This window comes from Astatotilapia calliptera, chromosome 22 (genome assembly GCF_964374335.1).
Source record: "Astatotilapia calliptera chromosome 22, fAstCal68.1, whole genome shotgun sequence".
NCBI classification, from domain to species: domain Eukaryota; kingdom Metazoa; phylum Chordata; class Actinopteri; order Cichliformes; family Cichlidae; genus Astatotilapia; species Astatotilapia calliptera.
Window position 1 is genome coordinate 17776931 of NC_137442.1, and position 26629 is coordinate 17803559.

Below are 26629 nucleotides of genomic sequence, written 5' to 3' on the forward strand. Positions count from 1 at the left end.
ACTTCGCTTTTCACTGTATTTACAACATTTGGACACAATTATACAAATCTGTGAACCACACAGATGGCCTTCATAGAGCCGATTGTTCATACTATAAACAGCACTCCTTTTTCAGTTTGACTGAAAAAGATACACTTTCTAAGTTTAAACATCTGACGACATGTTTTCCAGCATCCCAATTTTTTTCAGAATTGCAGTTGTAAAATTTAAGCTTTTCTCTCACTAAAAAGAAAAATTAAAAGTGAATCACAATATTTTCCAGCACACATGCTCATAAAGTGAACTCTTTCCACACCTGTGTGCTTTGCTGCATCAAGAGAATATTAGTGTTGTTTTTTAAAATAAGGTCAAAGTCACATTAGGTCACTTTCTGGTGACAACAACAGCATAAAGATACAAAATTACTATAAAAGTAGTCAACTCTTACAAACAGATCAAATAAATGAAGTGTTATTGAACCATGTAAATAAACTGGAATTCATATTTTAATTTTATTCGACTTCTTATTATTGTCATGTTATTTTCTAAAATAACCAGTGAATACCTTTAAAACGTTACTTTGCGAGGCAGGAGGCACACTTAAGCCAAACCAGTGATTTATTGCATAAACAGAATCTCGTGGTGGTGTAATGTTTTTAAGTCCCACCCTTTTTATGTTTTACAATTCATCCTTAAATTTAGTGTTTGTTTTCAGAAAACTGCTCGTCATTCCCCTTAAATTGCAAAACCCTGGCTTGTTTGTGCCAAAATGTGTCCCATTCCTTGCAGCTTATGTCAGGGTGAAAGCCTCCGGCTGTGTGGATCCACTCTCTGGTCATTCAAAAAACTCGCTAAATAACTACAGATGCTCTGCATGAGTTTTGAGCTCATGGACAGTCTGGGTACTTTTTGAAACTCTTTTCTCCCCAGTAACTGCAGGACACCATCGTGTTCAAATGTAACTCAGGGATGGTTTCAGACCAGCAAGTTTAAGAAGCAGATTTGGTGTTTTAATTCGAGCGTTTTGCTGTAGCTGTTTTGGATGTTGTAAATGGCTCATAAATACCCAGAGCATCGCACCTCCTTCTCCTCCTGCCACTCAAATTAAAAAGTCTTCACTTCTAAAAACCAAAAAAAAAGCACAAATGAGCACAGAAAATGAAGCTCACAAAGAAATAAATACACTTCAAATCAGGGATACGATCCAGAGAATGGCGCTCTCTCCCTCCAGCAGGGAGCTTTTACTGTAACCCACACCTCACATGCATTTTACAATCTCCCATCCCATCCCCTTCCACTGAGGGAAAATCCAAGCTCCTGTTACCGGGCCAGTAAAAGTGATTCAGATTGCATGTAACAGTCTGCAGTGAACGACTCATTTTTTCCGACGGCTGCAGGCACCAGAGGAGCGCCGCTACGCACAAACAGAGACTGCTCTGTGCTCTCTCTGTAAGGTAAGACCGCTGAACAAAAGTCATCTTAGAATGAAAATTCGCATCACATCCGTAAAACAAAACAAAAAAAAAACATCGCGGTGATCTGGAGTTCAGGATTTCCTTCAGTGATGCGTTTGCAGTTTTGATTTGTTGCCAACTATGACGCTACCAAACTGAGGCAAATTTCCGGTTAAACTGCAGGAGAAAAAACACAAATGTATGTTCTCTGGTTTTGTACTGGATTTATTTTGTGTAATTTATTAAGAAATTTATTTAAGCTTATTTGTTATTGAACTTAACATAATAAACGTCATGCTTTTATTTTGAATGTTATGTCATTGAATGCATGCAATCAAGAGGTCTAAGTGTTATTTTTCATGTTTCTATTGATCAGTAGAAATTTCTTGCCCTTCACACAGTAGTTTTCTCTTGTACAGGAAGCTTAAGTATGAGAATACTTGATAATAAACACGGTGAATGGATTTTCTTTGGTGATTCCTGTGTGTCTAAGTCTTTTTCTTGTTGATGCAGCCAGTTTGGAGATGCTCCAGGGGACAGTTAGCAGGGCTTGGCTCTTCCTGTCCTTCTGTCTCCTGTTGGGGATCTGTTCTCCAGCAGAGGATGGAGGACCAGCAAGTCCTCCTCCTAGTTTCCCCCCTGAGCAAGGGTCAGGGGAGTCGGATTTTGAGGACTGGGAGTGGGGCTCTGGATCGTCTCTTCTGCACCTGCTCCACAGCTTCCCTGCTGACAGCCCCTTCACAACAGAGTCCTCAGAAAAGCCAGTCAACTGCACGCAGCGCTTCTGGCTCCCTCCATCATCTCCAATCTGCTGGGAAAACATAGCAGGACCCAAAGAGTTTGCCAGGTCTCGTCTGCTTGTTTTGCAGAACAGGGCCGCCCTGCAGGCGGTGTCCACCTCCAGCGGGGTGGAAGAGGGAGGGCTGTCCTACGACCACCAAGCTAGAGAGGAGGTCCAGGGGATCCGATCAGACCACCAGAAAGTGACCGAAACTATACAAAGCGTGGAGACCGTGTTTGTCTCTCTGGCAGAGAAGAGGAAAGAGGGCAAGGAGCGGGGTGTCTTTACAAGGTAAGAAACAATAACAGTGGAGAATTCAGGAGGAATAACCTGAGATCAGCGGGTGGGTGGAGAGGTGAATACTATAAAATAGGCTATATATTATTATATGTTATTAAAGTTTTAAATGAATACTCTGTAGGTTTAGAGTGGGGTCATGTCACACCCCATGAATTAAAATTTACATCTACTGAGGTCTTCAATGTCAATTTAATGATTTATTGGTCAAAAACTGACAAAAAGCCTTATAATTTAGAAGCTATGATTCTAAGTGGGCAGTGTGTTGTCAATATATAGAAAGTACTGTATAATGATTTAAAACACATCATAGTTGGCCTCCGACCTTTCCCTCAAGGTCTATGGATTGATCTGAAAGTCAAAGTGATATTAATGCTACATAGAAATAATATGGCATCAATAAACAAAATAAACAGTGGCATCAAGAAACAGAGTTTTAACCCTTTCAGGCAAGGTGGTCACTACATTGGACAGCTATTCAAAGGCTGTTTTCTTGTATTTGTGTCAGTACTTGCGCATAAACCACTACATCGGACACTGATGTGTCACTCCATTAATAATTATTAATTAATTATTGTTATTTAACCGTGTCATGCATGAATTATGACAACCTCAATCAGGGCTAAAAATGAATAAAAATACTTAAGAAAAAAATCTGCCGGAAAGAATCATAGCTTCTGTGGGAGACTGTCCGGTCTGGTCCAAATATTGGTATCCATCTGTCTTTGTTATCCGCAGTTTTCTTTCTTTTTTCCCCTTTTTCTTGCTCTTGTGAAACCACGCCATGATGTCTTCCATTGCTCATTTTAAAATGCAGTGCAGTACTTGGTTTCATGCAGAGAAAATTAATGCTTATCCCCTGATTTCTTCTTTAATGATGCAAAATCTGGTGCTTTAATCAGGGTTTTGGCATATTTATAGACAGACTTCCTCTACTGTACTTACTACAGATTAGATGCAACTTTGAGCCACATAGTAAAGAAGTAAAGCAGCTACATTTCCAGCTGGGCTTGGATCCAAAAAGTGATCCAAGGCCAGTTGTTGGGGGTTTGTCCTAAATTATTATTAGTGAGGTTCTGGGGAACCCAGGACCAGTGTTTAACTGCTTAACATGCTGAGTGAAAACAGCTTCCAGCCAATCTGAGTCATTTCCAGTATTTCCCTGCACACATCTGTCTGGACATCTGGTTGAGACGAGGCTCTGGCACAAATATAAATTGAAAGTTTGGACATTCGGCTCTATTAGATGTGAACATTTGAGGGAATTGTTCAAATTTGACTTCTTGTCGTGTTTGCTTGTGATTTTTCATCCCATGCAGCATGAAGGAGCATCTCGCAAATACGAGGGATGCTCTCGAAGGCAGAGACCACATGGCTAACCACCTGGAGGAGAAGTTTTCCACTTTGGAGGCGACGCTTCTCAATGTACAGCTTCGACTTAGAAAACTCATCCATCACTGATGATGCTGGAAACCCCTTATTTGAACTGTATTTATATGATATGAATGTCTCATAACGATGTAGTCCATGCATGCATGCTCAGGATGAGTGTGGTTTGTAATGAGAACAAAACACACTTGATTTGCACCTTATTATGTCACCAGCTCGCCTGCCAAAATAAAACGTGTAACCAAGAATCAGCAGAAATGAATAAATGTCACATTTTCTTGGAGTTCTGATGAACAGAGTTGTAAAGTCTAGTTTTACAGTCAACGTTTGACACAACAGAACAAAATGAACATTGTAGCATTTCTTAAAATAAACACATTACACCACATTACTGTTTATTTAATAGAAATTAACCTATACTGCAAAAACATTGCATAAAAATAACTAAGGACACTCTTATTGCTTCCATAGGAATTAATAGGAATAGTAACAGCATGTGTGAGAACCTCTATAAAAGAAGACGTTTATGGTGGTCTGAAGTGTTCAAGTGCGTGTTTACACAATGCCAAGGAGGTAATACATCAGCAACAGAAGCGACTGCTGCTGCCAATTATTCTGGGAAGGGTTATAAGGTCATTTTCAAAAAATCTGAATACCATCACTCTTCAGTAAGAAAGATTATTCACAAATGGAAAACGTTCAAGACAGTTGCCAGTCGTTCCAGGCGTGGACGTCCCAGTGAATTCACTCCAAAGTCAGTTCTCAGAGAAACTGCAAAAAACCCAAGAGCTTCATCTCACACTCTACAGGCCTCACTCAGCATGTTAAATGTTTAAGTTCACGACAGTACAATTAGACAAAGCCTGAACATGTGTGGTGTTTATTGGAAGGTTTGCCAGGAAAAAACCCTTTCTCTCTAAAAAGAAAATGGCAGCATGCCTTAGGTTTGCATAACGTCTGAAAGGATATCTTTGGACAGACAAGACCAAAGTGGAGCTATTTGGGAATTTGGACTCTGGAACACTTTGGGGGTTGAGTAGAATCAAGAATCAAGGTGCTGCAGAGGCACAAAGTTTGGACCTCAGCATTAGTGAAATGCTGTGAGAGCTGTGCATAAATGAGTCTTTGCAAACATCAATGAACTAACGCAATGTTATAAAGAAGAGTGGGTCATAATTCCTCCATACCGATATGAGAGATTGACAGTCATACAGAAAACGATTAGTTCCTGCTAAAGGTGGTTCGACAAGCTGCTAAATCATGGGGTGCACTTTAGTTTTATGGACTTCTTTTTCTTTAAAACATGCTGCTTATGTATTCTGGTTTAGTTTTTGTTAAAGAAATTATGACAGTACAATAGGTCAAATAAAAATCGTAAATCTTACCATGGCTCTATATTACCTGTTTGCAAAGGTATGAAGATTTCATGGTCACATTAAACCTCTAAACTGCAGGAAACACGAGGAGCTCAGAGGAGAGTACGCGAGTGGTTTAACACACCAAATTCATAAACTGGTATTTTTAAAAAAAATAAAAACGTTCAGTGCAAAACAAGACAGCATGAATTTTTATTTTAATATCAAATCTAAACCACACATTTGTAAATACACAGAGGGCGATATGCCGACTAAGCTGAAACACTTTAAATATTTACATCTGTTAGAGTCTGAGATTTTATTTTGAACTTCAGAGCATGTTCAGTTGTTTTGTAGTTTTTCCACTTCTAGTAAATTTCAAGTTCTTGACAGTCAAATCACAACACGAATATATGGTTAACAGTAGCAACAGCACATCTGAGTTTGAGATCAATGTTTCACAGCACCTTTAAAATAATGTTTTCACCCACTTGTTTTTTTTTAAGCCAACAGTAACACAGAAGCTAAGACGTCTGCGCTCCAGCTGCGTGGGCTGGATTCCCATGTCTTGGCTCACGTGGAACAAGTCCGTACTGGCCAGTTATGCAGAAACATTTCCGATAACGGTGCACGCAAATCAAGCAGCCCAATTAAGTCAGTGCTACCCGGGAACCTCCATAAACAGTCTAAGTACACAAGCTTAAATGCAAACTTGTTCTGAACTCCTGTTTGCATCATATATTAGTAATGACAGTACTTTAGCTCACACAAAATATATCTGTCAGTTTGCAGAAAAGGGTCGCTGAACTTCATTTACTGTTGGGGGGAGTTTGAAATTTGAGTCTTCACTTGATTTCACATTGATCCCGTGTGAGTTTGCGTTTAGCTCCACGTCCTCTAACTTTTTACAAAAGCCCTGAAGATGAACTCGAGAGTTCAAGTGTCTTTTACTGACGGTCACTTTGCTTTCGGCGACAGGCTGGAAGAGTAGATGCGATAACATCTGTCCAGATGGGAAATGTGGACCATCCTCCTGTTTCAGTAATCAGCTCCTTCTTCTTCTTGCATTTGCTCCAAAGAGTTGAGGTAATCTTGAGCCAAGATCTTCTTAGGCAGAATATCTGTCCAGGAAAACAAAGCAAAAAATTTGTAAAAATGCATAGTTGAAGGAAAAGATCTCATTTTTTGTTGCAGGTCAGTGAGTGATATTAACTCAAGAGTATTAGGAAGACTCAAATGGTTTTAAACTTGGCTGTCAAAAAGTTGACACACTGCACAGCTGCACTAAAATCTACTTTCAGATTAACGTTTAAGCTTCTGTATATTTAAAATTCATCTGATATTTCACTTTATATAGATTATAACAAACTGTTTACAAAATGTTTTTACAGAAAAGCCATTTTTAAAATCTTGACATAATCATATGTCCAGAAGACGCATGCTGAGCACAAGTGGCTCCACGATGTAGTGGTTAACATGTTCGCCTTACAAAGCCTCGACAGAATGGGACACAATCCGGTGTATACCTAGTCTCCGCCCCCAGCCTGGATAAATGGCTAGAAGGAAACCATCAGGAAGGGCAGCCAGTGTAATTCTGTGCCAAACCAAACATGCACGCTCTGGTGACCTCTCCCAAAACAATCGAGCAGCCAGAAGTACCGCAGATATCACAGGCAAAACGAGCAGCAACATGCCCGAGCATTTCCACCTTAAACCCCCTGAATCGCTGGATTCAGACAGCCCGACGTTCAAAAGTAACAAAGGAGTGAGTGTGAGCTGTTTGGATACAGACCCAAAAACACCACAGGAGATAAAATGAAGTTATGAGAGAGATAAAAGTCTTATTGATGGTGTTTAAGGGTTAAAGCAGTGCCTGAGAGACTTAAAAACAGTGCTACTTCAAATAATCCTTAAAGTAAAGCTGGCTAAACTAACTCATCCTTTCATGAAGGTTACAACTTTAGATTTTTGTTAAAACTGTTAAAATTAGTTTTTGTTTTATGGCGATTTTAGAGCCTTTTTGTTTATACTACATTATACCAAGCAGTGTTTCTAATACTTATTCTTTTCTTAATCAGTTAATTTAATTATTTTTTTAAATTCATCGATTAATCTGGTCTTCTTGTGTTCAGCTGGTGGAGGTACTGTGAGCTGCTCCCTTATTTCCTAAGGGATAACCATAGTGGATTGATCTGCGTGTTTGATTTGGCACAAATGTTTTATCAGATGCCGTTCCTGATGTACTCCTCCTGCTTGTGCTTAATTTATGGAATTGTGTCCGTTTGTTGTGGTATTTGACCATAGAGATCCTACAGACAAGGGCTGTCAACCAATGCTCGCTTTGCAAGGGTCACATGCTAACAGGCCGGCCAGGAGCGGGAGAAGCATGAGGGGGAAAAAAAAACATCAAAAATACAGAATAAAAAGCACAGACAATGTCTGAAATTGACGCTTTTGATTGCTTTTAACACCCAGTTTCTCTTTGGGTTTTTGTATGTTATAACTTTGCTCTTTTCCACAGCCAGGTGACGGACCATCAGCAGCACAAGAAAGACCCACAGAACAGTTACATGACATGTTTTTGATGCATCTGACAGCAGATGCTCTCTGCAGGTAGGCAGGTAGTTTGAAGCTGCCAGTGGACTGCAAATATACTACCTCAGCTCAACCACAGTTTGCCCTTTAGACTTCTGTGATGAATTTTTGTAGAGCCTACAGGGTAATGTACTTAAGTGGCTGACGCTGTTACCAGTCTTGATGCTTTTGTGGTGTTTTATGTGTTTATTACTTGAGGGTGATGTCCCAGTGTTTTATATGCAGTACCATCTATGACAGAAATATTTTTCTTCCTTTTTGTTGCGGTCAGTTATTTTCTGTTTTTGTTTTTGTTTTTGGAGACATACATATTTGTCCCTTACAATGGCCCTGAGAGGTGCACAAAATACAATTATTTAGGGGAGACAATAACGTGATGGAACAGCTGTTACATGTTCAGGGTGGCGTTTCTATGGTGTAGATTTGAAACAGAAGCATAAATCCCGTGAAACTGGAAACACACAACCACAACGGAACCACAGTTTCCCATTTATCTACACTTGCTGATGCTGGGTTATTTAACTACCTTAAACACTTTAATAATCCAAAGTCTGATCAGTTATCATTACAGTAGTTCTTAGACTGTGGGTGAGGCCACTGCAGGTAGGTTCAGACATCGTGTGAAATAGGAAATTAATCGATTTTGTGCTGACTTTTATTCGGGCGTTGTGTGAGTCAGTGCGTAGAGCAACGGGGGAGGTATTAATTCACTGTTTCTAACAATCTGGACTCTGTGCAGTCTGAGATATAATCTGTAACCAGCTGGTGCATCATAGGACCGCCGAGGTGCCTGCAGGTGCCTCTCACCTGTGAGAAAGTGGAAAGTCTCCGCCTCCTGAGCGGTGTTGGCCAGGTCGCTGTACGACAGGGTGTTTGTTTCCTTCCCTGAGCCGTTGTTGAAGGAGGATAGAGCCAGGTGTTGTACAAACAGCTCCTAAAACAATAACAACAGGAGACACACACAAACGCGCTGCTTCAGCTCACATGCCCTAGACAAGCTAACGGTGCTAAAAGTGTTAGCAAATGAATGAGCTGCGGATGATGTTTAGCTTACTGTAGCTTTGGTGGTGAGGAAAAGAGCGTCCTGGTTGATGCTGGAGACATCAGGGGAGCTCTTCATGATCAGCCTCACCCTGGATATCGGTAGAGAGATCGGCTTTTTGCTGCCCGACGCTTGGTCGTCTTTGGCTGAGCTGTTATGAGACATCTTCATAAGGACAGGGCGCGAGACAAGCGGAACTTCCAAGTATTGTTTTGAACTGTGACGCGGTTTGTTTCTTCTTCGTCTGACCAGATTAAAACCGTCTGGCGGACTCGACGCTGTAACATCTCCCCCTGCTGAAGAGGAGGCACTTTGGTTAAAAATGGTTTAGCTGGTTATAGATAGATAGATAGATAGATAGATAGATAGATAGATAGATAGATAGATAGATAGATAGATAGATAGATAGATAGATAGATAGATAGATAGATAGATAGATCATTTATCTTGAATCTTTATACACGGATAGATGGGTGGAAATTACTTTGTTACAGCAGGATAATGAATAAAAATAGTACAACTTACAGTAAATAAACAGCAGTGCCACAGGTGCATAGTGAGGGCATTATACATCAAAATTTACATATACAACAATGATTTCAAAAAAGCGGAAAAAGTAAAAGAAAAATTACGTTAGTAAAAAGCGGAAAGGTAAGACTCATTTTGTGCAAGCGGGCAAATTAATTAATAATTTATACATTATACATCTAAGAAAAACAGCTAAACATATTACCTACTCATTGTGTCGTTTTAACCAATCGTAATTTATCACTACCACAACACGATTGGTTAAAATTAATCAACATCTTCACACTCTCACAAGCTCGCCTGCGTCTATTAGCGTTGTGTCCTCCAGTCCAGTGGCGTCGCATAATTTAGTCATGTACCTAAATCTAAACCAAAGAAGAAGAACTGATGGCAGGCGCCAGCGCAGAAGAAGAATTGTGCCGCTAGTAGTGGCTATAAATGGGCTACAGATATAAACAACCCAAGTTTCTGATCAATTTGGCTGTTCTCGTAAGTAACTCAGAGCCATACCTGTTTGTTTTAAGTCGAACTGCCCCAGAAGGAAGATTTCAGCCTCTCTACCAGAGTCACAGCCACACAAACGGAGCATCTTCATCCTATCACTGAGTTCTGTGTTGTTTCTTCGCCCACCGGCGTCGTTTTAAGAAGCGGCCACGATGCCGCTGGGTTTGAAACCATGTTGCGCCGTTTGCAAGACTAATTCTTCTTCGATGTGGAAGAAAGGAAACCAGGGAGAGATCCTATGTAACAGCTGCACGGGAAAGAGCGCCAGCGGCGGGGCGTCAGGACCCTCCCTGTCCTCCATCACTCAGCCCAGCAATGGCGGAGGGAAACAGGTCAGTGAAACCCAGTGTTTCTAGATTAGAGCCAGGCCTGTTTGTGATGGTGTAAAGCCTCACGAGTTTGTCTTCGGGCTCTTTTTTTTAGACTGGTGGGGCTGTGTGCAGACATTGCAGCTGCATCATTCACAGATAATCCTACAGGGAAAATATAATAGCGCTCCCGGAGCCCACGCTGAGCTGAATTAGGAAGGTTTTCCATTTCAGTTTAAATACTGACGATCACTGTGGGGTTTTTTTTTTGTTTGTTTGTTTTTTGTTTTTGTTTGAAGTTATTAGAAGAGCACAGGTCTCATTTCAAGACTGTAGTCTTCACTGTTCATGTGTAAAACAGTTTAACAGAAACAAGCCGGTGTGACTCCAGGAGTTTTTACATGTGGTGTCGCAGATTTGATCATAATAACTGCCTGAGAAAGCACTGGGCACAACTTTCAGGCTCTTGTGCAGCAGCCTGTGCGAAATACAGATGGCAGAACATAAAAAAATGATGCTTCAAATGAAAGTCATTTGTGTTGTACAAAGTGAAAGTATTTAAATCTTTAAATGAGAGGCGAAACATCTCAACAAACCCCCAAGATCATTTAAACCCTTATTTTTAATTAAAATTGGTAATATAGCAGTCTGTTGTCAAGTGAGATCAAACTTGAAGGGTAAACCTATATGCCTTAAACATTACATAGCTTCACATTTTACTGAGATATTTTTCACATTAAGTGATTAATCAGTTAACAAACAAACAAACTGATAGTTGTTAGTACTGGTCTTAGTATTGTCTCATTGTTTATTTTTCATCATCTTCTTCAACTGACAAGCTGCAGTCAATTGTCCAATCCCTTCTTGTGTTTGTCTATAGTCCAAGCAGGAGATCCACAGGAGGTCTGCACGTCTGAGAAGCACCAAGTACAAAGCTCCTGCATCAGAGAAAAAAGTCTCAACCAAAGGAAAAGGAAGACGACACATATTTAAACTCAAAAATGTAAGTTTGATAATGTAAATTTGATTTTTCTTCTTTCTTGTTGAGTTCATGCATTTGACCCTTGTGTGTGCCAACCTTTTAGCCAATCAAAGCACCAGAATCTGTAGCGACTATCATCACGTCAGAATCCATATTTTATAAGGTACGGTGTTTATTGTTGCAAAGCATGAGAAACAATACTTTCACTTGAAACTGGTCTGATCTTTTTAAAGCATTAATTATATAAATTAACCTTAATCCTTTATCATTGTCAATATATCACAGGGTGTATACTACCAGATGGGAGACGTGATTAAGGTAACAGATGAAGAAGATGGGAAGCCTTACTATGCTCAGATTCGAGGCTTTGTACAGGATCAGTACTGTGAAAAAAGTGCAGCACTGACATGGCTCATCCCCACTCAAGCCAGCCCTAAGGACCAGTTCGATCCTGGCACCTATATTGTTGGTGAGCAGTTATTCTGGATCATGCAGTGCTCTAGTGGAATTTGTTCATTTAAGCTTTAAAAAACAAACAAAAATGTTTTGCAATAGGTCCAGAGGAGGATCTGCCCAGAAAGATGGAGTATTTGGAGTTTGTGTGCCACGCCCCCTCTGAGTACTTCAAGTCTCGGAGCACCCCGTTCCCTACTATCCCAATACGACCAGAAAAAGGCTATATTTGGACCCACATAGGACCCACACCGGCCCACACTGTCAAAGAGTCTGTCAGTGCCAGCAGTTAGTGGGACTGTGATTAAAGACATGGACTCTGTTCTTAAAGAAATAAATGTACATTCACATGATGCTAGTGCAGGGTCAGCAGTCGCCAGCACATCAGCAGAGCATCTGCAGAGGTAGATGTTGCAGTCAGTGGAGGTTTAAATGTAAATAAGGTTTAAATGTAATAAATACTGATATCTGGGAGGACTGTGTCATCTGTGAGGACGCAGGACGGTCTGAAATGTGACATTTGTTTTTAGTGACGCCTAGCAACAGGAGCGACGGGGTCTTTCAATGACTAGTAACAGGAAGAAGCGTCACAAATGAGACACCCCCCGAATTACTTCAAACTTGGCACTGCCTCCAGTCCATACACCCGCCAAGTTTGAAGGAGAACAGACGACCAATGCATACAGAGATTCCTTCATTTATTAAGGAGATAATGATTTTGGGGTTTTCTGATCATTACTTCACATTTGAAGGCGAGTTGTAAGTTGATGGTAATGATGTGTCTTATTGCTTTGTGTTATTCACAAGCTGTGATGCTGAAACATATGGAAGCTTGTTTACACCATTTTTTTTTTCTTTTCCAGTGGTAGAAACAAGTTTCCATAAAAAAATGTTACTTTTGTATTTGATAATAAACAAAAAGCTCTTTTCCATCACTACTGTTGCCTGTGATTTTTCTTTTGTTCCTTTTTTTTTTTTTTTAAACTGATATAAATAAATGTTTTAAAAAAAACAAACAAACAGAGATCTGATTGGTTTTTGTTCCAGCATCCTGATTGACCAAATGTCACGTTTGATTTATGTCAAAATGTTAGACTGGTGGTGTCTAAAGACTGGAATGAAGCCACTTGTGTCAGTTAAGCTCTTGACCGTGAACGTCTCATTGTAAAGTCTTTAAGTCGGTGGTTTGTGTCCGTTTCTCAGTCGGATGCTGTTCAGAGTCGTTTAAACAATAAACACACTGTTACTTTGATTTACAGACGTAAGGTTGGGTCACGTGCATCACCGATCTCTAACCAATCAAACAGAGTTTAACCGAAGCAGGAAGTGCGCGGTAGTCATCGCTCTCTGCCTGTGCACTCCTGGATAAACGTCTCGGTGAAACTTTGGAGTCGTCGGTGAAATTCCCAGTCCGCGAAAACTTCCTCATGTCTTGAGTTATATTTTTTTTCTCTGAGCTGGACATGGTGAACATTTCTTGATCACAGTATGGGCAAATTCCAGTCCAAACACGGTGAGAAGTTACATCTAGTTAGCTTCTTTTTTTTATTATTATTAGAAATGAAATACTTGAAATGTCTTATCACTACCGCTCACTGTCATCTCATTATTTGGGCAGCTTCGAAGCCCCGGCAGAGTCCAGAAGGTAAGACAGAAAAGACACATGCTGTCATAGCTAATTTGTACATGAATTTATAATTTATTTATTTATTTATTTTTTAAATATGTGGTTGTTTTTATCCTCTGCAGGACGGAGTTTGGCTTCCAGTGTGCTGAGAGAGTCGCAGAGTAGCCACATATGCAGAAGAAAGCTGACAGAGGTAATGAGTTTTATCTTTGTTCTTATATTAATAACTAATTCGAGAGAAGCTAAACCTATAACTCGCTCACCTACGTTTCCCGTATCACTGCGCTGATCTGGTGCTGACAGAAAAGAGGTTAGACCTGAAGCTGGTGCAGTACTGCCCGGGTACTATTCAGCTCCGGAAACCAGCCAGGTTTTACTAGTGATTTCGGTAATAATGTAGGATCTAAGGGCCCAAAAAGCAAAATCATATTTTGTGTAAGCTTCTTTCAACAAATAAATAAATGCACATGAGGCAACATTAAAGCCAAGTACACGTGTTCTTATAGTGCAGAAAAAACCGCACTGGCTCTTTAAACGCCTTTAACACAGCATCCAGGGCTTCATTTCAGTCGTGCCAGCTTGGGGACAAACTGCTCACATCTATCCAGGAGACATAAAAGATGTTTGGAAGGTGGTCGTTTATTTATTTCTCCACCCTTCCTCCTCCATCTCTATAAAGAGACTTCCAAGTCTGTGAAGTTCAGCACACCCACCCCCCTCCAGACAGCGAGGTCTTTATGCCCAACTTCACTGAGGGGGAAAAAGAGAAAAAAGGAAAAAAAAAATCCACATCTGGGACTGCTTTCCTGCCCCAGCCAGACGGGTGAGGGTGTGAGGTGGGGTGTTTGGGGCTGGAGTGGGTGAAGTGTGGCTTGTTTCATTTCATAAATGGCATCAAGTGTAATAATGTTTGTTTTTTTAATTTGTTTGCTTCTGAGACCACCTGATTAAAAACACTGATTGCATTTGTCTTACACACTTTAAGGACAGAAAATTCACTGATCCAGCTTTTCAAGTGTTTGATCTCTTAATATCTTTGGGCATAACTTGTTATTTTAAGGCCAATAAAGTCTGAAGCTCAGGACAATATTTGCACAGGGCTGCTGTAAGAAAAAAAAAAGTTCTGGAAAGTTCTGCAGTTTGGAAAAAGATGTTGACTCTGCCAAGATGTTTAAAGGGCTGTGGTGGAGGTTCTGCGCTTGGAGCACTTCCTGCGATTACATTTTCCAACCCAATGTAGTTTTATCCCCCATGACACCACTGCTGTGAAGTGGTAATGTCAAAAACATCTCTTTTTCCAAAAGATGACTCCGTTCTTTGCATCTTTGTTAGAAAGTCTTCCCCTTAAAATCACATTTAAAACATTTCCTTGTCACAGTTTTCGCAGAGGTGACAGATTAAAGACGGTTTTTAGAAGCTGGAACAGTTTAAAAAAGATTTTGTAGAGATAACTAAACAATGAAGTCTTTTATGTGCAACGTTCGATGTATCCAGTGAGGGGGGAGGAGGGGAGCGCCGTGGGTAAAAATTTTAAACACGCCGACTCATAGGTGAATGTTTACATACCTGTCAAGTACCACTGAGGCAGGCTCAAGTGTTGACAGGTTGACTGTCTAAAGAACGGACAAACCTGTTTCCTTTCCTATGATCTTCCATCAAGTATGTGTGCAGAAAAGAGGCTGAATAATTACAGTTTTAAGTAAATGTTGGCATACTGAGCAGAAAAGGCGTGGCGAGTTTAACTTGAAGTTCAAAGAAAACAATCCTGTCTAGTTTTTGGTTTAGACAGAGAATCCAAACTTCTTTTCAAAAATAATGTGTTCAAAATGTGGATTTTGTGATTATATTTGGGTTATAGTCCATCCCGCAAGCCAATTATAGACCAAACAATCTGAGTTTGTTCACTTACATTCCTCAAATTGAATTCTACCAAATGTGAAGTTGTTTTAGTTACTTAGCTAAATGTTCAAAATACCAGATTGATAGAAGCAGCTCAATGTGAACTATCGGTAAACATGTAAATATGCATTAGTATACAGTCATGTGATAAAGAGGGTTTACACAGTTGTGCAGGAAAACTAAGTCCACACTTACCGCTTCCGTAGGAATTATGCAGCAGCCGGGAGCTGCCAATTAAATGCATTTGATTAACTGATCAAGAGAGTTTGAGCACCTCTAAAAACAGATGTTTGGCCGGTTTGCTGGTCTGGAGCATTCAGGTGTGTTTTAACACAATGCCAAGGAGGAAAAATGTCATCAGTGATCTTAAAGAAACTTAATTGTTGATGTCCATCCATCTGGGAGGAGTTAAAAGGCCATTTCCAAACAGTTTAAGTTCATCATTCTACAGCTAATGGAAAACATTTAAGCTAGCTGTCAATCTTCCCAGGAGTGGATGCCTCAGCATATTCACCCCAAAGTCAGACTGTTCAGTGCTCAGAGAAAAGCCCAAAAACTTAGTTAACATGTTAAATGTTACAGCTCATGACAGTACAATTAGAAAAAGACTGAAAAAGACTGGCTTGTCTGGAAGTGTTTCCAGGAGAAATGCTGTTCTTTGTAAAAAGGTTGCACAACTTAGGTTTGCAAAGTTGGACCTCAAAAAACTGCAAGACTTCTGGAAAAATGTCCTTTGGACGGATGAGACCAAAGTGGAAATGTTTGACCATAAAGCACAGCATCACATTTGGAGAAAACCAAACTCAGCATATCAGCACAAACACCTCACACCAACTTTCAAGCACGGTGGTGGAGGGGGGATGGTTTGGGCTTGTTTTGCAGCCACAGGACTCACCACTTTGCAGTCATCGAGTTAACCCTGAATTCCTCTGAATACCAAAGTATTCTAGATTCAAATGTGTGGCCACATGTCTGAGAGGTAAAGCTTGGCCAAAACTACAACGATCCCCAAAACATCAGCAAACAGAAAGGCTGAAAAAAAAAAATCGAGGTCAATGAACTGAAGCAATGCTGTAAAGAAGAGTTGGCCAAAATTCCTCCATAACAATGTGAGAGACCACTGAAGTGGTTCTACAGGCTATTAGGTGTGGACCTAGTTGCATAGATGTGCATCAGCTACACATTAGTGAAATGAACTCAAGCTGCTCACTGAAATCAGGATGGGTCCATGGACTGACGGGTGATGCCGCCTTCTCTCATCAAAGCTTCACTGCAGGCAGAGCGTGGCAGGATACGCTGGGTGTGTTGCCTGCATCTGAACACGAATGCGGGTGTGCAGACATGCCCACAAATTATCACTCCCTGTGTTGCTCAACTGCATCTGCTGAAGCATCAGTGTGACACGGGTGAGGGACATGTTGGCAGATAAGAGGCTTTTTGTTCCTGTCTTCTTTTGTTTTGCACTGGAAGACTAAAGCAGAAAAAGATTAATTTTCTTGAAGTATTATTTATTCGATATTTTTCAAGTAACAGAAATTGATCCAAGTCCTTTCATCAACCCTGTCTGCTGTAGGATTTGAAAATATGTGTAAATGCATATAAGTATATAATGGATTTAGAGGATTTAAAGTAAGCTGACTTATAACAGTCAACACATATACAGTGTGTCTAAACCTAAACCTGAAGTGCAAAGAGGTCCAGCCAAGACTCAGGATTTAAGTGAGCGTTTTCATCTTCGTGTATTTATGCAAGAAAGCATGCGAAAAGATGTCAACCATTCAAAAACATGCGGGTAAACCGGCTTTCTTCTTCTTTGCAGTGCCGTATGTTTGTGTGTTTAAACGTGTGCAAAGTAAGCCAAAAGTATTCATACTACTGCTTTGTGTTTTGGGGTTCATAAAAAGGAAAAATGCACAGATTATTCAACATTGCTCACATCTGGAGATCCATCTTCACACTCACGGGACAAGAAAATCACTTAATTGCTTCCTCCCGCTCTTAAATGTGTCCTCTGATAATTTACACTCTTGACTCTTTTCACAGAACTTGTATGTGGAATTGAGGAAAAGCACTTCTGATCATAACTGCGACATGAAGGGTGAGTGGGCGATCACACGTCATCCTGTTTCCCGTCTAAGGTCTTTAAAGGTTTAATTGTTTAGTGAATGTCATCGGGTTTTATCCACTTAAACGAAACAATGGAAATAGTTCATATAAGACTAAGACAGAGCCTTACATGAGTAATCAGAAAGATACAAGATAGACCGCAATAATTTTAAGTACCCATAAACTGTGAGTCTGTTAAAAAAGAGAATTATGATGCATTTTTGTGCTGTTTAGTGGTTCAGCCACCAGAAGAAGAGAAGACGCCCGATAAAGGGACCAATTTTCACTTCAAGTGCAAGAAGGAAACAAAGAGGAGCAGCAGCCGTGCTGCTGTGAGTGAGGTAACTGGTAACCTCGTTATTTGATATTCAAATAACGTTATAATATAGTATAATTGTAGCAACTGGTGTGTACTCAGATTTTGGTTTTTCCAAGACTGGTGGGGTTGGGTGCCGGGACTTCGTGGAGTTTTCTAGTAAAACATGATGAGACGACGACTCCTGACTGTGAAGAAGTCTCGCAGAAAAAGCTGCATAAACACCCATTTTTAAATATGTATTCTTGAAATGGACTAAACAAACCTGATAAAACATGTTATCTTATCAGGTTGGTTGCAGGCTGTTATGGAGGATTTTGCTATTATAAAGGGGCTGTAATGTTCTCAGTGGCCAATTTGTTTTTTTTAGCCATTTAAGTGCTTATATTTAGTGAGACAATCACATGGGAGCAACTCATGTGATTGTTAGAGAGAGATGGGTATTTCAGAAACTGCTGATCTGCTGGGATTTTCCCACATGCTCATCTCTAGGCCTTGTAGAAGTTTTTGATTTTGGGGTCAGAGGAGAATGGCCAGTTTGCTTTGAGCTGATAGGAAGGCAACAGTAGTTCAAATAACCAGTCATATGCAGAAGAGCATCTCTGAGCATCTCTGAACTGTGAAGGGCTACAGCAGCAGAAGACCACACCGGGTGCCACTCCTATCAGCTGAGAACAGGAAACTGTGAAAGCGTAGCTCCATCCTGCCTTTTGTCAGTAGTTCAGGCTGCTTGTGGTGTAATAGTGTGGGGATATTTTGTCAATATGGCCAAAACCTCTGAAGAATGTTTTCAGCACTTGTTGAATCTGTGCCATGAAGAATTAAAGCATCTCTGAAAGCAAAAGGGAGTGTAATAGTAAGGTGTACCTAATAATAATAATAATAATAATAATAATAATAATAAAAAAATGTCTCATGAGTGTAAAGTTACAGTACATATACATATAATAAGCAAATACACATATTACTGTAAATGACAAACTATGGCATCAGTATTATTCTGACAGCATGTTCGCATGTGAACACAGGGCATGGAGGGTAACGTGCAGCCTGGAGACGACTCTCAGCAGGAGTGGACCTTCACATTGTACAATTTTGACAACACAGATGAGGTCAAGAAAGAGGTAAGAGAGGGGTTTTTGTTTTTGCTGCTGACATATTTCAGATGTAAAATGTCTCTGTATGCAGTGTGTATATCTGTGTTCTGCAGGACATGTCCAGCCTGATGCACTCCGTGTTTGAGGTTTTAGAGACATCGGTGAAGCAACCTTGCAGTGGTACAAGGCCCCTCAGGATCAAGCTAGCTGTAACTTCCTCACATTATCCAAACAAGAGCTCAAACACAGGTACGTGTTATTGTGATTTTTAGGATTTAAGGACCCAAAACTAAACAGTTCATGACCGTCAAGATTTTAATAAGCTTCTAAACTGTCAGCAATGCCAACATCCTGCACTCACTGAAAACAGATGCAGAGCAGGAGCAGAGTGGATCTCAGGAAGCTGGACGTCCAATGAGAAGGCTCTTCTGTGTGGATGAAAACAAAGAGCGCAGAAAGCACTACCAGGATCTAGCTGGCATTGAAAATTATGCCTCCAAGTTTGACAATGCAGGTATCATAAAAGCTCCATTAATTCTGTGTGTGTGTGTGTGTGTGTGTGTGTGTGTGTGTGTGTGTGTGTGTCCGTCCGTCCGTCCGTCCGTCCGTCCGTCTGTCTGTCTGTCTTCTGGAAAATACACTTAAGGGTTTTTTTCTTCTGTTTTTTTTTTTTTTTTAGACTCACCTCCTCTTCAGCACCATCTAGTGGTGCACTGTGAGAACACTGTGCATTCTGAGTCACCTCAAGACCTCCGTGTTGTTTACTCCATGAGAAGCAGATCCATGTGTGATAGGACCAGAGCTGAGAGAAAGTCCTGCAGGTTGCATGGCCGGCATCCTGCTTCGTGGTGCCATCCTACCCAGACTCTCCTTCGAGCCTCCCAGAGCCTCCCGCGTCGCTCCCACAGCAGGAAGCTTCATTCCACGGTACAATATTCTGCCTCGCCCCATACACACGCTGGCTTCCAGGCACAGCCAGGACAAGACAGGGAGACGTTTTACAGCCTTCAGCCTTCCTTTGGTGTCCCGCTGGCCCAGAGACATGAGCACCATCACTTCCATGAGCATCATCACCATCATCACCACTACCACCCATCATAACCTCATGTAATACACATCATATAAGACAGGTAAGAGCAGCTTAGTAATATTTTAGCTTAGTCTTCACCTTATTCTGGATTTTCTTTTCTCATCAGTGCCCCAATACAGATATTATAATGTCAAATGTGAGACACATGCAATAAAGTTGTTTAGACTGTTATTATTTATATGAGGATGGCTCTGTTAGTACAATGGCAGTGACCACAGTATCTCCCCTGACAAAAATCCTCAGTTGCACAACAATGCCCTGCAAGCATGCACCTCTATGTTGTACAAAGTAGTTTGGTTGGAAAAGAATAGCAGATACATAAAATGAAGTGCATGATGGCAAAATAGTTAAACCTGTGTTTAAACGCCAAACATTTGGTGTGCTGTGAGGAGGAAAGTGAAGCTTCTCGTGAGGATTCAGATGTTGTTCCTGCTAATCTGTCTGGCAAAAGTTGCAAATAGAAACCACGTCCAGCGAAGGACGTGAGACAGCTGTTGCTATTTATAACCTCAACCCTCTTACTTACCCTCTGTGCCTCTCTCCTGCCTCACCAGAGCAAAACACCCAGAGAGACAGCAACAGAAGATACCAACGGAGCAGCAGCTACAAAAGAGACAAGACGCTGAATCAAATACATACCAACACACACAAAAAAAACTAAAGACATGAAGTCCCTGCGATTCCTTGCTGCTGAGGGCTTCATTCAGGCTGGTGCGAGAACTCTGGAAAACCTCACCTGTGTGTCTTTTAACCTCTACCCACTTCTCTTCAAGGCCTGCTACCTCCACGAGCAGGCTGAGGTGCTGCATGCTTTGGTCCAGATGTGGCCTCTTCCTGAACTCAACCTACAAAGACTTCTGGGAAAGACAGCCGACTGTCAGTTAGACCTCACATCTCGCACCTGCCGGCTTTGTCTGGAAGCAATTCTCAACGGCCTAAAGGTACCAAACCACCCACCTTGAATGTACCCCTAATCATTTTCATTTCAGTTGCATTTCTGTTGTCATTGCCTTAAAACACTCATGAATAGTCACCTTTAATGTAATATTCTCTTGTTTTCTAAGGATTATGTGCTGTCTCCCCCGAGAACATATGCCAAGAGCCTTCACACGGTGGACCTGACTGCCCTTAAGGACACTGAGCATCAGGCCTGCCCTTGTAAATCCACCCTGGGTCGATGGGCAAGAACCCAGCTCCTGACAAAACTGTGCTACGAGACCATGGTGGCCATGCAAGATACGGACGTGTCCCAATCTGCCTTTGAAACATCTGTTGATGTCCGTCTGAACGGCTTCGTCACAGGCCGCAACTACGAGCTGGTAGCTCAGGCCTTCCTGCTCCTCCGTTACTGTCCCCTGAAGCTTCGCTTTGTTAGTTTTAGGGCGGATTCTCTCACTCTCAAGCAGCTGTTCTATGTTCTTCGCCTAGCAGAGCCAGAGTCCATCACAAAGCTGGAGGTGGTGCACAATATTCCTCTAGAGGCCTCACACCTGGAGGTGCTGCTGTCCAGGGTGGAATTCCCCAAATTACAGTCTCTGACCCTGCCAGCCAGCGCCCTGGATGTCAGGAGGCTCGGCTCTGACGACGAGGATCTGCTGGCCACCATTGGCAACCTGCTGGCACGACTGAGCAGCCTCACTGAGCTCTATGTTGGTTTTTCTACTCTCACTGGACACCTGCGGAGACTGCTAAAGTGAGTACAAGCACAGCAATAAAGAGACAGACAACAAGGTGCCCTAAGTTTGTCTATTCATGTAATGCATGCTGATTGTAGACCTGATCAGCAACAACACCAAGAGCTTTAACACAGCTCAAAATACCCACCTTTAACCTTTGTCAATTGTACAACAGTGGAAGGTATTCTGTTGTTAAAATTGCTGATGTGGTGCCAGTGCGAGGACAGGTGGCTGCAGGACAAAGACCCGCTGGGTATTCTTCACCTTCAAATGGAAATAGAACAGGAGCGAGTATGCACAGTATAGATTTTGTAATGTAAAATGTTTTGATGCTCAATAAACAAGGTGTAGATGAGCAAAAGCTTGCAGCACATTGTTCATAAAATTAACAAATAAGTGAGCAAAGACTTTGACAAAAGATTGAATTTGCGTTTACAAAGATGTACAGATGGGTGACCAACCAACATAATGAAAAACATTTTCATACTGATGAAGTGGATCTCTACGTCCTTCACTGATTTAACGTAACACTTCCGTCTAAGGAAAACGTGCCAGCCTGTAGTGTATAAGAGCCATGAGTGTTCTCTTTTATCCTTTGTCACCTGTACCTTTTTAAGCATTTCCTGTACCGCTCCTGTTTGACTACAAATGTCTACCTCTATTAGCATTTCATACCAGAGTCATTTTTATTCTCCCTTGTTTCCTTCTCACAGTCCTCTCAACACACCTCTACTATGCTTGGAGTTGGCCAACTGCTGCCTGAACCGTGTAGACATGACCTACCTGGCCAACAGTCTCCACAGTGAGACCCTGGTTCACCTTGACATCAGTGGACACAACCTCTTTGACTCTTTCTCCACCCCTGTACACAAATTGCTTAGCAGGAGTTCGGGAACTCTGGCGAGATTGGCTCTCGAGGAGTGCAACATAAAGGACGAGCACATGGACGCTTTCACTAATGCTCTGGCTTGCTGTCAGCAACTGGAGGAGCTCAGACTTATGGGAAACCCTCTGACATCTGTTGCCCTGCTTAGGTTATTCTCCACTCTATCTGTAGGGTTTCCCAAGTTAAGGTACATAGAGGCACCTGTGCCCCGTGAATGTTACGCAGATGATGTCACGTATCCTCTGGACGATTCGGTCTTGCTGCGTTACAACACGGAGCTGTTTCAGGAGATCAGGATCCAGCTGATGGCCATCCTGGAAAGAGCAGATAGAGATGGGGTGGAAGTGTGCACCCCCATCATGGGGGCCTACGATCCAGACATCAATGAAACTAGTAATGAGCTAGGGGTGTCCATGTTGAAATCTTTTAACGCCGTCATCGGCACTTTTATAGGTACGATAACCGATGTGAACAACAGGAGATCCCAGACTTGGAAAGACGATTGATTTTTACTGTGACTAGTCCTGAGCTCAAAGTCTGCTGCTTCATTCAAACCTGTGAAAATGGATCCAGTAAACCAGATTTAACTATAGTTAAGACAGGGATTATGTTAGTGTCAACAAATGCTAACTGTTTTCTTCCAGGACTTAATTATATAAAACTAAACAGATGTGCAATGCAGATAGCAACTATAGTGGTTATTGCTAAGATGTTTTATTAGCTGTATATACAGTGCATGTTGTTTTAATTTATATATTCTTGTTTAAATGCTGTAACTATATTTATAAGCAGCCCAACACTGAAACATGTGACAGATCCTTCTATAGTAATTCTGAAACTGTAATTTGTCATATCAATATATCAAATAAATGACAGACATGTTTCAAAATGTACATTTCTTTAATGAGCACTGTGTTATATATGTAGATTACATTTCATGTTAAATATTACACCAGGGGATGACCACGAACCAACCGAAGACTAAGATTAACAGCTGCGAACTGGAATGGTCTATTTCTTCATCCATTCCTCTTTTTCTTTCCTCTCACGGATCACCTCCTCCAGGTATGGAGTCAGATAGTGGACATCCTGCAGGAAAAACACAAGGCACAATACATGACATCAGTAATCAGCAAAGGCTAAAAATCCCACCCTAAACTAAGATAATAATTTTTTTTTCCAAAAACCTCTGTGATAGTTCTGTTTACTTATCTTTCTTTTCCACACTTTGACTAAAATTTCATATCTTACACTGAGAATTCACTTAGGACTCATCAGCAGCTATATTCCAGCTGACTGATAAGAGGTGAAATCAATCATAGAGAGGGTTCTGCACCAACAACATCCTTATGATTACAGTAGTCACTAGCAAACTGGTGCCAGTAGTTTGCAGGGAAGACAACTTGTCTGTGAACATTTGCAAACTATTCAATTGGTAGTGAGGAAAGTGTGATACATACCAGGAAAGGAGAATGAAGGCTGTGGCTTTTGAAATGTATTGGTTGCACAACTTTTATCTAGTTATAAGTTTGCAGACAAGTTAGCATCCTAAGTGCAAACTACTAGCAACAAAGCAGCACTGCACACCACTTTGCAACCACCTTCAGGCTATGGACTCCCAACACCCTCCAGAAACCAGTCGCCAACCAGTTACAGAATACATACTTGCCCCTAGCAACCAGTGGCTACCAGTTTCAAACCAAGTGCCAAGACCACTCACAACCAATCACGGGATCAGACTTTCCCCAAACAAACAGTGGCTGCCAGACCTGTGCTGACAAATCTTTAGGACTGCATGACTCAAGCCTCAGTGGAAAACTTAACAAATAATCACGTCCAATGAAATGACCAACAGAAAAATACTACATCTATCCATGTTAACATTAACACTACATTTTACACTGCACTGAAAATGCTAATTTAGTCTGTTTGTGTGAAAGCACCTCATCGAATTTTGTCCACTGGTTTTTAGGAAGAATCTGCTGCTTCATAGAGAGATCCAGGGCCCTCTTGATCCTGAACATCCTGTCGTTGTACACATTCTCTGGAAGCCTCCTGAGGGCCTCTTTCACATCCAGGTCCTCATGGATCGTGTCATCACGCATTAAACCTGCAACAGAAAACCCACAAGCTCAAGACAATCCTGTTTTCATTAGCAAGCTTCGAAACTGGCAACATTTTTAGCTAATGAACTCTGATCATCTTAAATTATTATATTCTGGCCTTACCAAGTTTGTTGAAGCCACACATGTTGTAATACCATTTACGGAAGCCAACCAGGAGCCTTCCTGTTGCAGCTGTAAAGAAATAGAAAAAAAAAATCATGAGAAAGAGACAGAAACAGACAGGATCAGTGAGGATGGAAGGAAAGAAGGAGAACAGTGTTCTAGCCACTTAGTATACATATTTAAGTCAGTCAACTTTAGTTATGAAGCACATTACAATACAAAATAAGAAAATTATAACTGTATAAATAGATAGGTTTAAATAAAATTAAGCCTGTACAGGTGGCCCTTAATCTTCTTTTTAATGGTATCAGTAGTGTCACAGATCTAGGGAACCTCAATCTCAAAAGCAGTCTCCTTTCTCTAACCTGGACCAAAGTACCACCAACAATCACTGATCACCTGATCAGAGACCTAGTAGTTAAACATGGATGTCTTAGTTAACAAATACAGGGAGAAATCTATCTTGTCATATTTTATTTATCTTACTGAGCTATTTTAGTATGAGCTGCTGTAACAGTGATTTCCCAACATAAAGTATGTGTCATCTTATAAGAGGCAATTAGTCAAATGTGGTGTATGAATATCAGACAACAACCATTCAACTACGACCACTCAGATGTCATTGTGAGACAGACGTAACTATTCACTGAAGAAAACAAACTTTAACCTCCATAAGCAATGAGCTAACAGCAGTTTGGTTGATTTCTTACATTTAACTCCAAACGACGGCTGAGCTCTACATCAGTCATTTAGTAAAACACAGTTTTTATTATTGCGCAACAGGATGGAGGTCTTTGTTTAATACCATTTATCTTATTTTACCAGCACTGGAGAGCGCTAAGCTAACGCTAGCTGACCAGCACCCGTTAGCATCAGCTAGCACGGGGACACTAGAGGACACAGACTAGTCAAAGGCACCGGAAGGCCTAATTATACTGACAAAGTAAACATAACGACCTGCTGTGAGCAAGAGAATAAAACAGATCTGACCACAGGTTAAAAACGAGAGGATTAACGAGCATAACCTGGAAATATGAAAAAGGATAGGGGTTAATTTACCTGGTGCCCTCGTCGCCATGTTTATCGCTGAGAAGGAACGCGGTGGGTTGTGGGTAAAGATGCGTTCAAAAGTAACTTTATCAGACGTCACGCTGTCGTAAGGTCCGACGTTCACGGACAGCGGAAATTTTGTTTAAAAATGTGTAAATACACTTTAAATCAGCGTAAACACTGAATAAATACAGTAAAAATATATTATAAATAAATTATAAATCGGGATAATACAGTATACATAATATAAAACAATATAATACAGTATAAATAGTTATCAATGCAGTATAAATATCCTCCTGGGAAACAAGGAAAAAAAAGTATCTTACAGTTTTTTGTCCACTACAGAGGACATAATGAACAGGCTGGGTCTCAGGAAGATAAAGCGTAAATCAGTGTAACTACTGTATAAATAATGCCTGATGTTCCCTGTGAGGAACCTCCATCTGAAACTCCATTAATGTCTGAGCCAGCTGTATCTGTTTACAATAATACATAAAAGTCCGAGGACCTTAAAATTACGAAGAAGAAAGAAAATGGCTTCTTCCCAAAACTGTGTGCTGTTTCTGTGTCAGACCCAGAGAAACTGACTGACTTTGAGAATCCCATCTGTCTGTTCTCACTCTACAAAATGAAATTTAAAATAAATTTCAATATTTCTGCATGAGTCTGCATCTATGATTAAAGAATATTTTTCTTCAGATGTTTACAAGTCTCTTAGGATTTTAAAATAACTCCACAAGTCCAGTAAGTGTTGTTAACGTATTGTTATTTTTAAGAGAATACTGTTTACAACAATGGTATCGGAAACTGGTAATTTTTTTTTTTTAAAGTGTTCCCAAAAATTATTAACATTGCTCCACATCTTTGTTTTGTAAGGATCCAGACAGAAGTTTGCATATACCAGGACCTCAGTGTTTATGAGTATTCCTGAGGAATTAAAAATATTAATAAATGGAGCTGATCAGAACCAAAAATTAAAATGTT

The 26629-nt window shown here is 40.8% G+C and overlaps 5 protein-coding genes across 8 annotated transcripts; 3 read left to right on the top strand and 2 right to left on the bottom strand.

The window, feature by feature from the left end:
- The first annotated feature begins 1260 nt into the window (after positions 1-1260).
- On the top strand, positions 1261-4194 carry LOC113014762 (uncharacterized). Of its 2 annotated transcripts, none has more exons than XM_026156487.2 (3): positions 1261-1433; positions 1947-2505; positions 3831-4194. In XM_026156487.2, the coding sequence occupies exons 2-3, from the start codon at positions 1958-1960 to the stop codon at positions 3970-3972; spliced, it is 690 nt and encodes a 229-aa protein (XP_026012272.1). In that variant the 5' UTR covers positions 1261-1433; positions 1947-1957; the 3' UTR covers positions 3973-4194. The 2 variants fall into 2 exon arrangements, with proteins under 2 accessions (XP_026012272.1, XP_026012273.1); XM_026156488.2 differs by having other exon boundaries at positions 1311-1433; positions 1951-2505.
- A 1245-nt stretch (positions 4195-5439) lies between these two features.
- Positions 5440-10058, bottom strand: chrac1 (chromatin accessibility complex subunit 1). Of its 2 annotated transcripts, none has more exons than XM_080296602.1 (4): positions 9931-10058; positions 8905-9188; positions 8658-8784; positions 5440-6376 (listed from the first exon to the last, which is right to left on the bottom strand). In XM_080296602.1, the coding sequence occupies exons 1-4, from the start codon at positions 10013-10015 to the stop codon at positions 6294-6296; spliced, it is 579 nt and encodes a 192-aa protein (XP_080152728.1). In that variant the 5' UTR covers positions 10016-10058; the 3' UTR covers positions 5440-6293. The 2 variants fall into 2 exon arrangements, with proteins under 2 accessions (XP_080152728.1, XP_026012051.2); XM_026156266.2 differs by having other exon boundaries at positions 8905-9185; positions 9931-10047.
- Positions 9793-12602, top strand: gatad1 (GATA zinc finger domain containing 1). The gene is made up of 5 exons (XM_026156260.2): positions 9793-10256; positions 11113-11235; positions 11318-11377; positions 11500-11683; positions 11770-12602. The coding sequence occupies exons 1-5, from the start codon at positions 10077-10079 to the stop codon at positions 11958-11960; spliced, it is 738 nt and encodes a 245-aa protein (XP_026012045.1). The 5' UTR covers positions 9793-10076; the 3' UTR covers positions 11961-12602.
- A 404-nt stretch (positions 12603-13006) lies between these two features.
- On the top strand, positions 13007-23253 carry lrrc14b (leucine rich repeat containing 14B). 2 transcript variants are annotated; one of them, XM_026156683.2, is made up of 10 exons: positions 13007-13180; positions 13286-13312; positions 13417-13487; positions 17237-17291; positions 17534-17640; positions 18644-18739; positions 18826-18961; positions 19083-19226; positions 19392-19842; positions 20357-20698. In XM_026156683.2, the coding sequence occupies exons 1-9, from the start codon at positions 13156-13158 to the stop codon at positions 19811-19813; spliced, it is 1083 nt and encodes a 360-aa protein (XP_026012468.2). In that variant the 5' UTR covers positions 13007-13155; the 3' UTR covers positions 19814-19842; positions 20357-20698. The 2 variants fall into 2 exon arrangements, with proteins under 2 accessions (XP_026012468.2, XP_080152726.1); XM_080296600.1 differs by lacking the exons at positions 13007-13180; positions 13286-13312; positions 13417-13487; ... (3 more) ...; positions 18826-18961; positions 19083-19226 and adding exons at positions 20867-21495; positions 22192-23253 and having other exon boundaries at positions 19703-19842; positions 20357-20743.
- Positions 23246-25777, bottom strand: uqcrb (ubiquinol-cytochrome c reductase binding protein). Its single transcript, XM_026156685.2, has 4 exons — positions 25652-25777; positions 24593-24661; positions 24308-24474; positions 23246-23453 (listed from the first exon to the last, which is right to left on the bottom strand). Exons 1-4 carry the CDS (start codon positions 25668-25670, stop codon positions 23376-23378), a joined length of 333 nt encoding a protein of 110 aa, XP_026012470.2. The 5' UTR covers positions 25671-25777; the 3' UTR covers positions 23246-23375.
- Between the last annotated feature and the right edge of the window lie 852 nt (positions 25778-26629).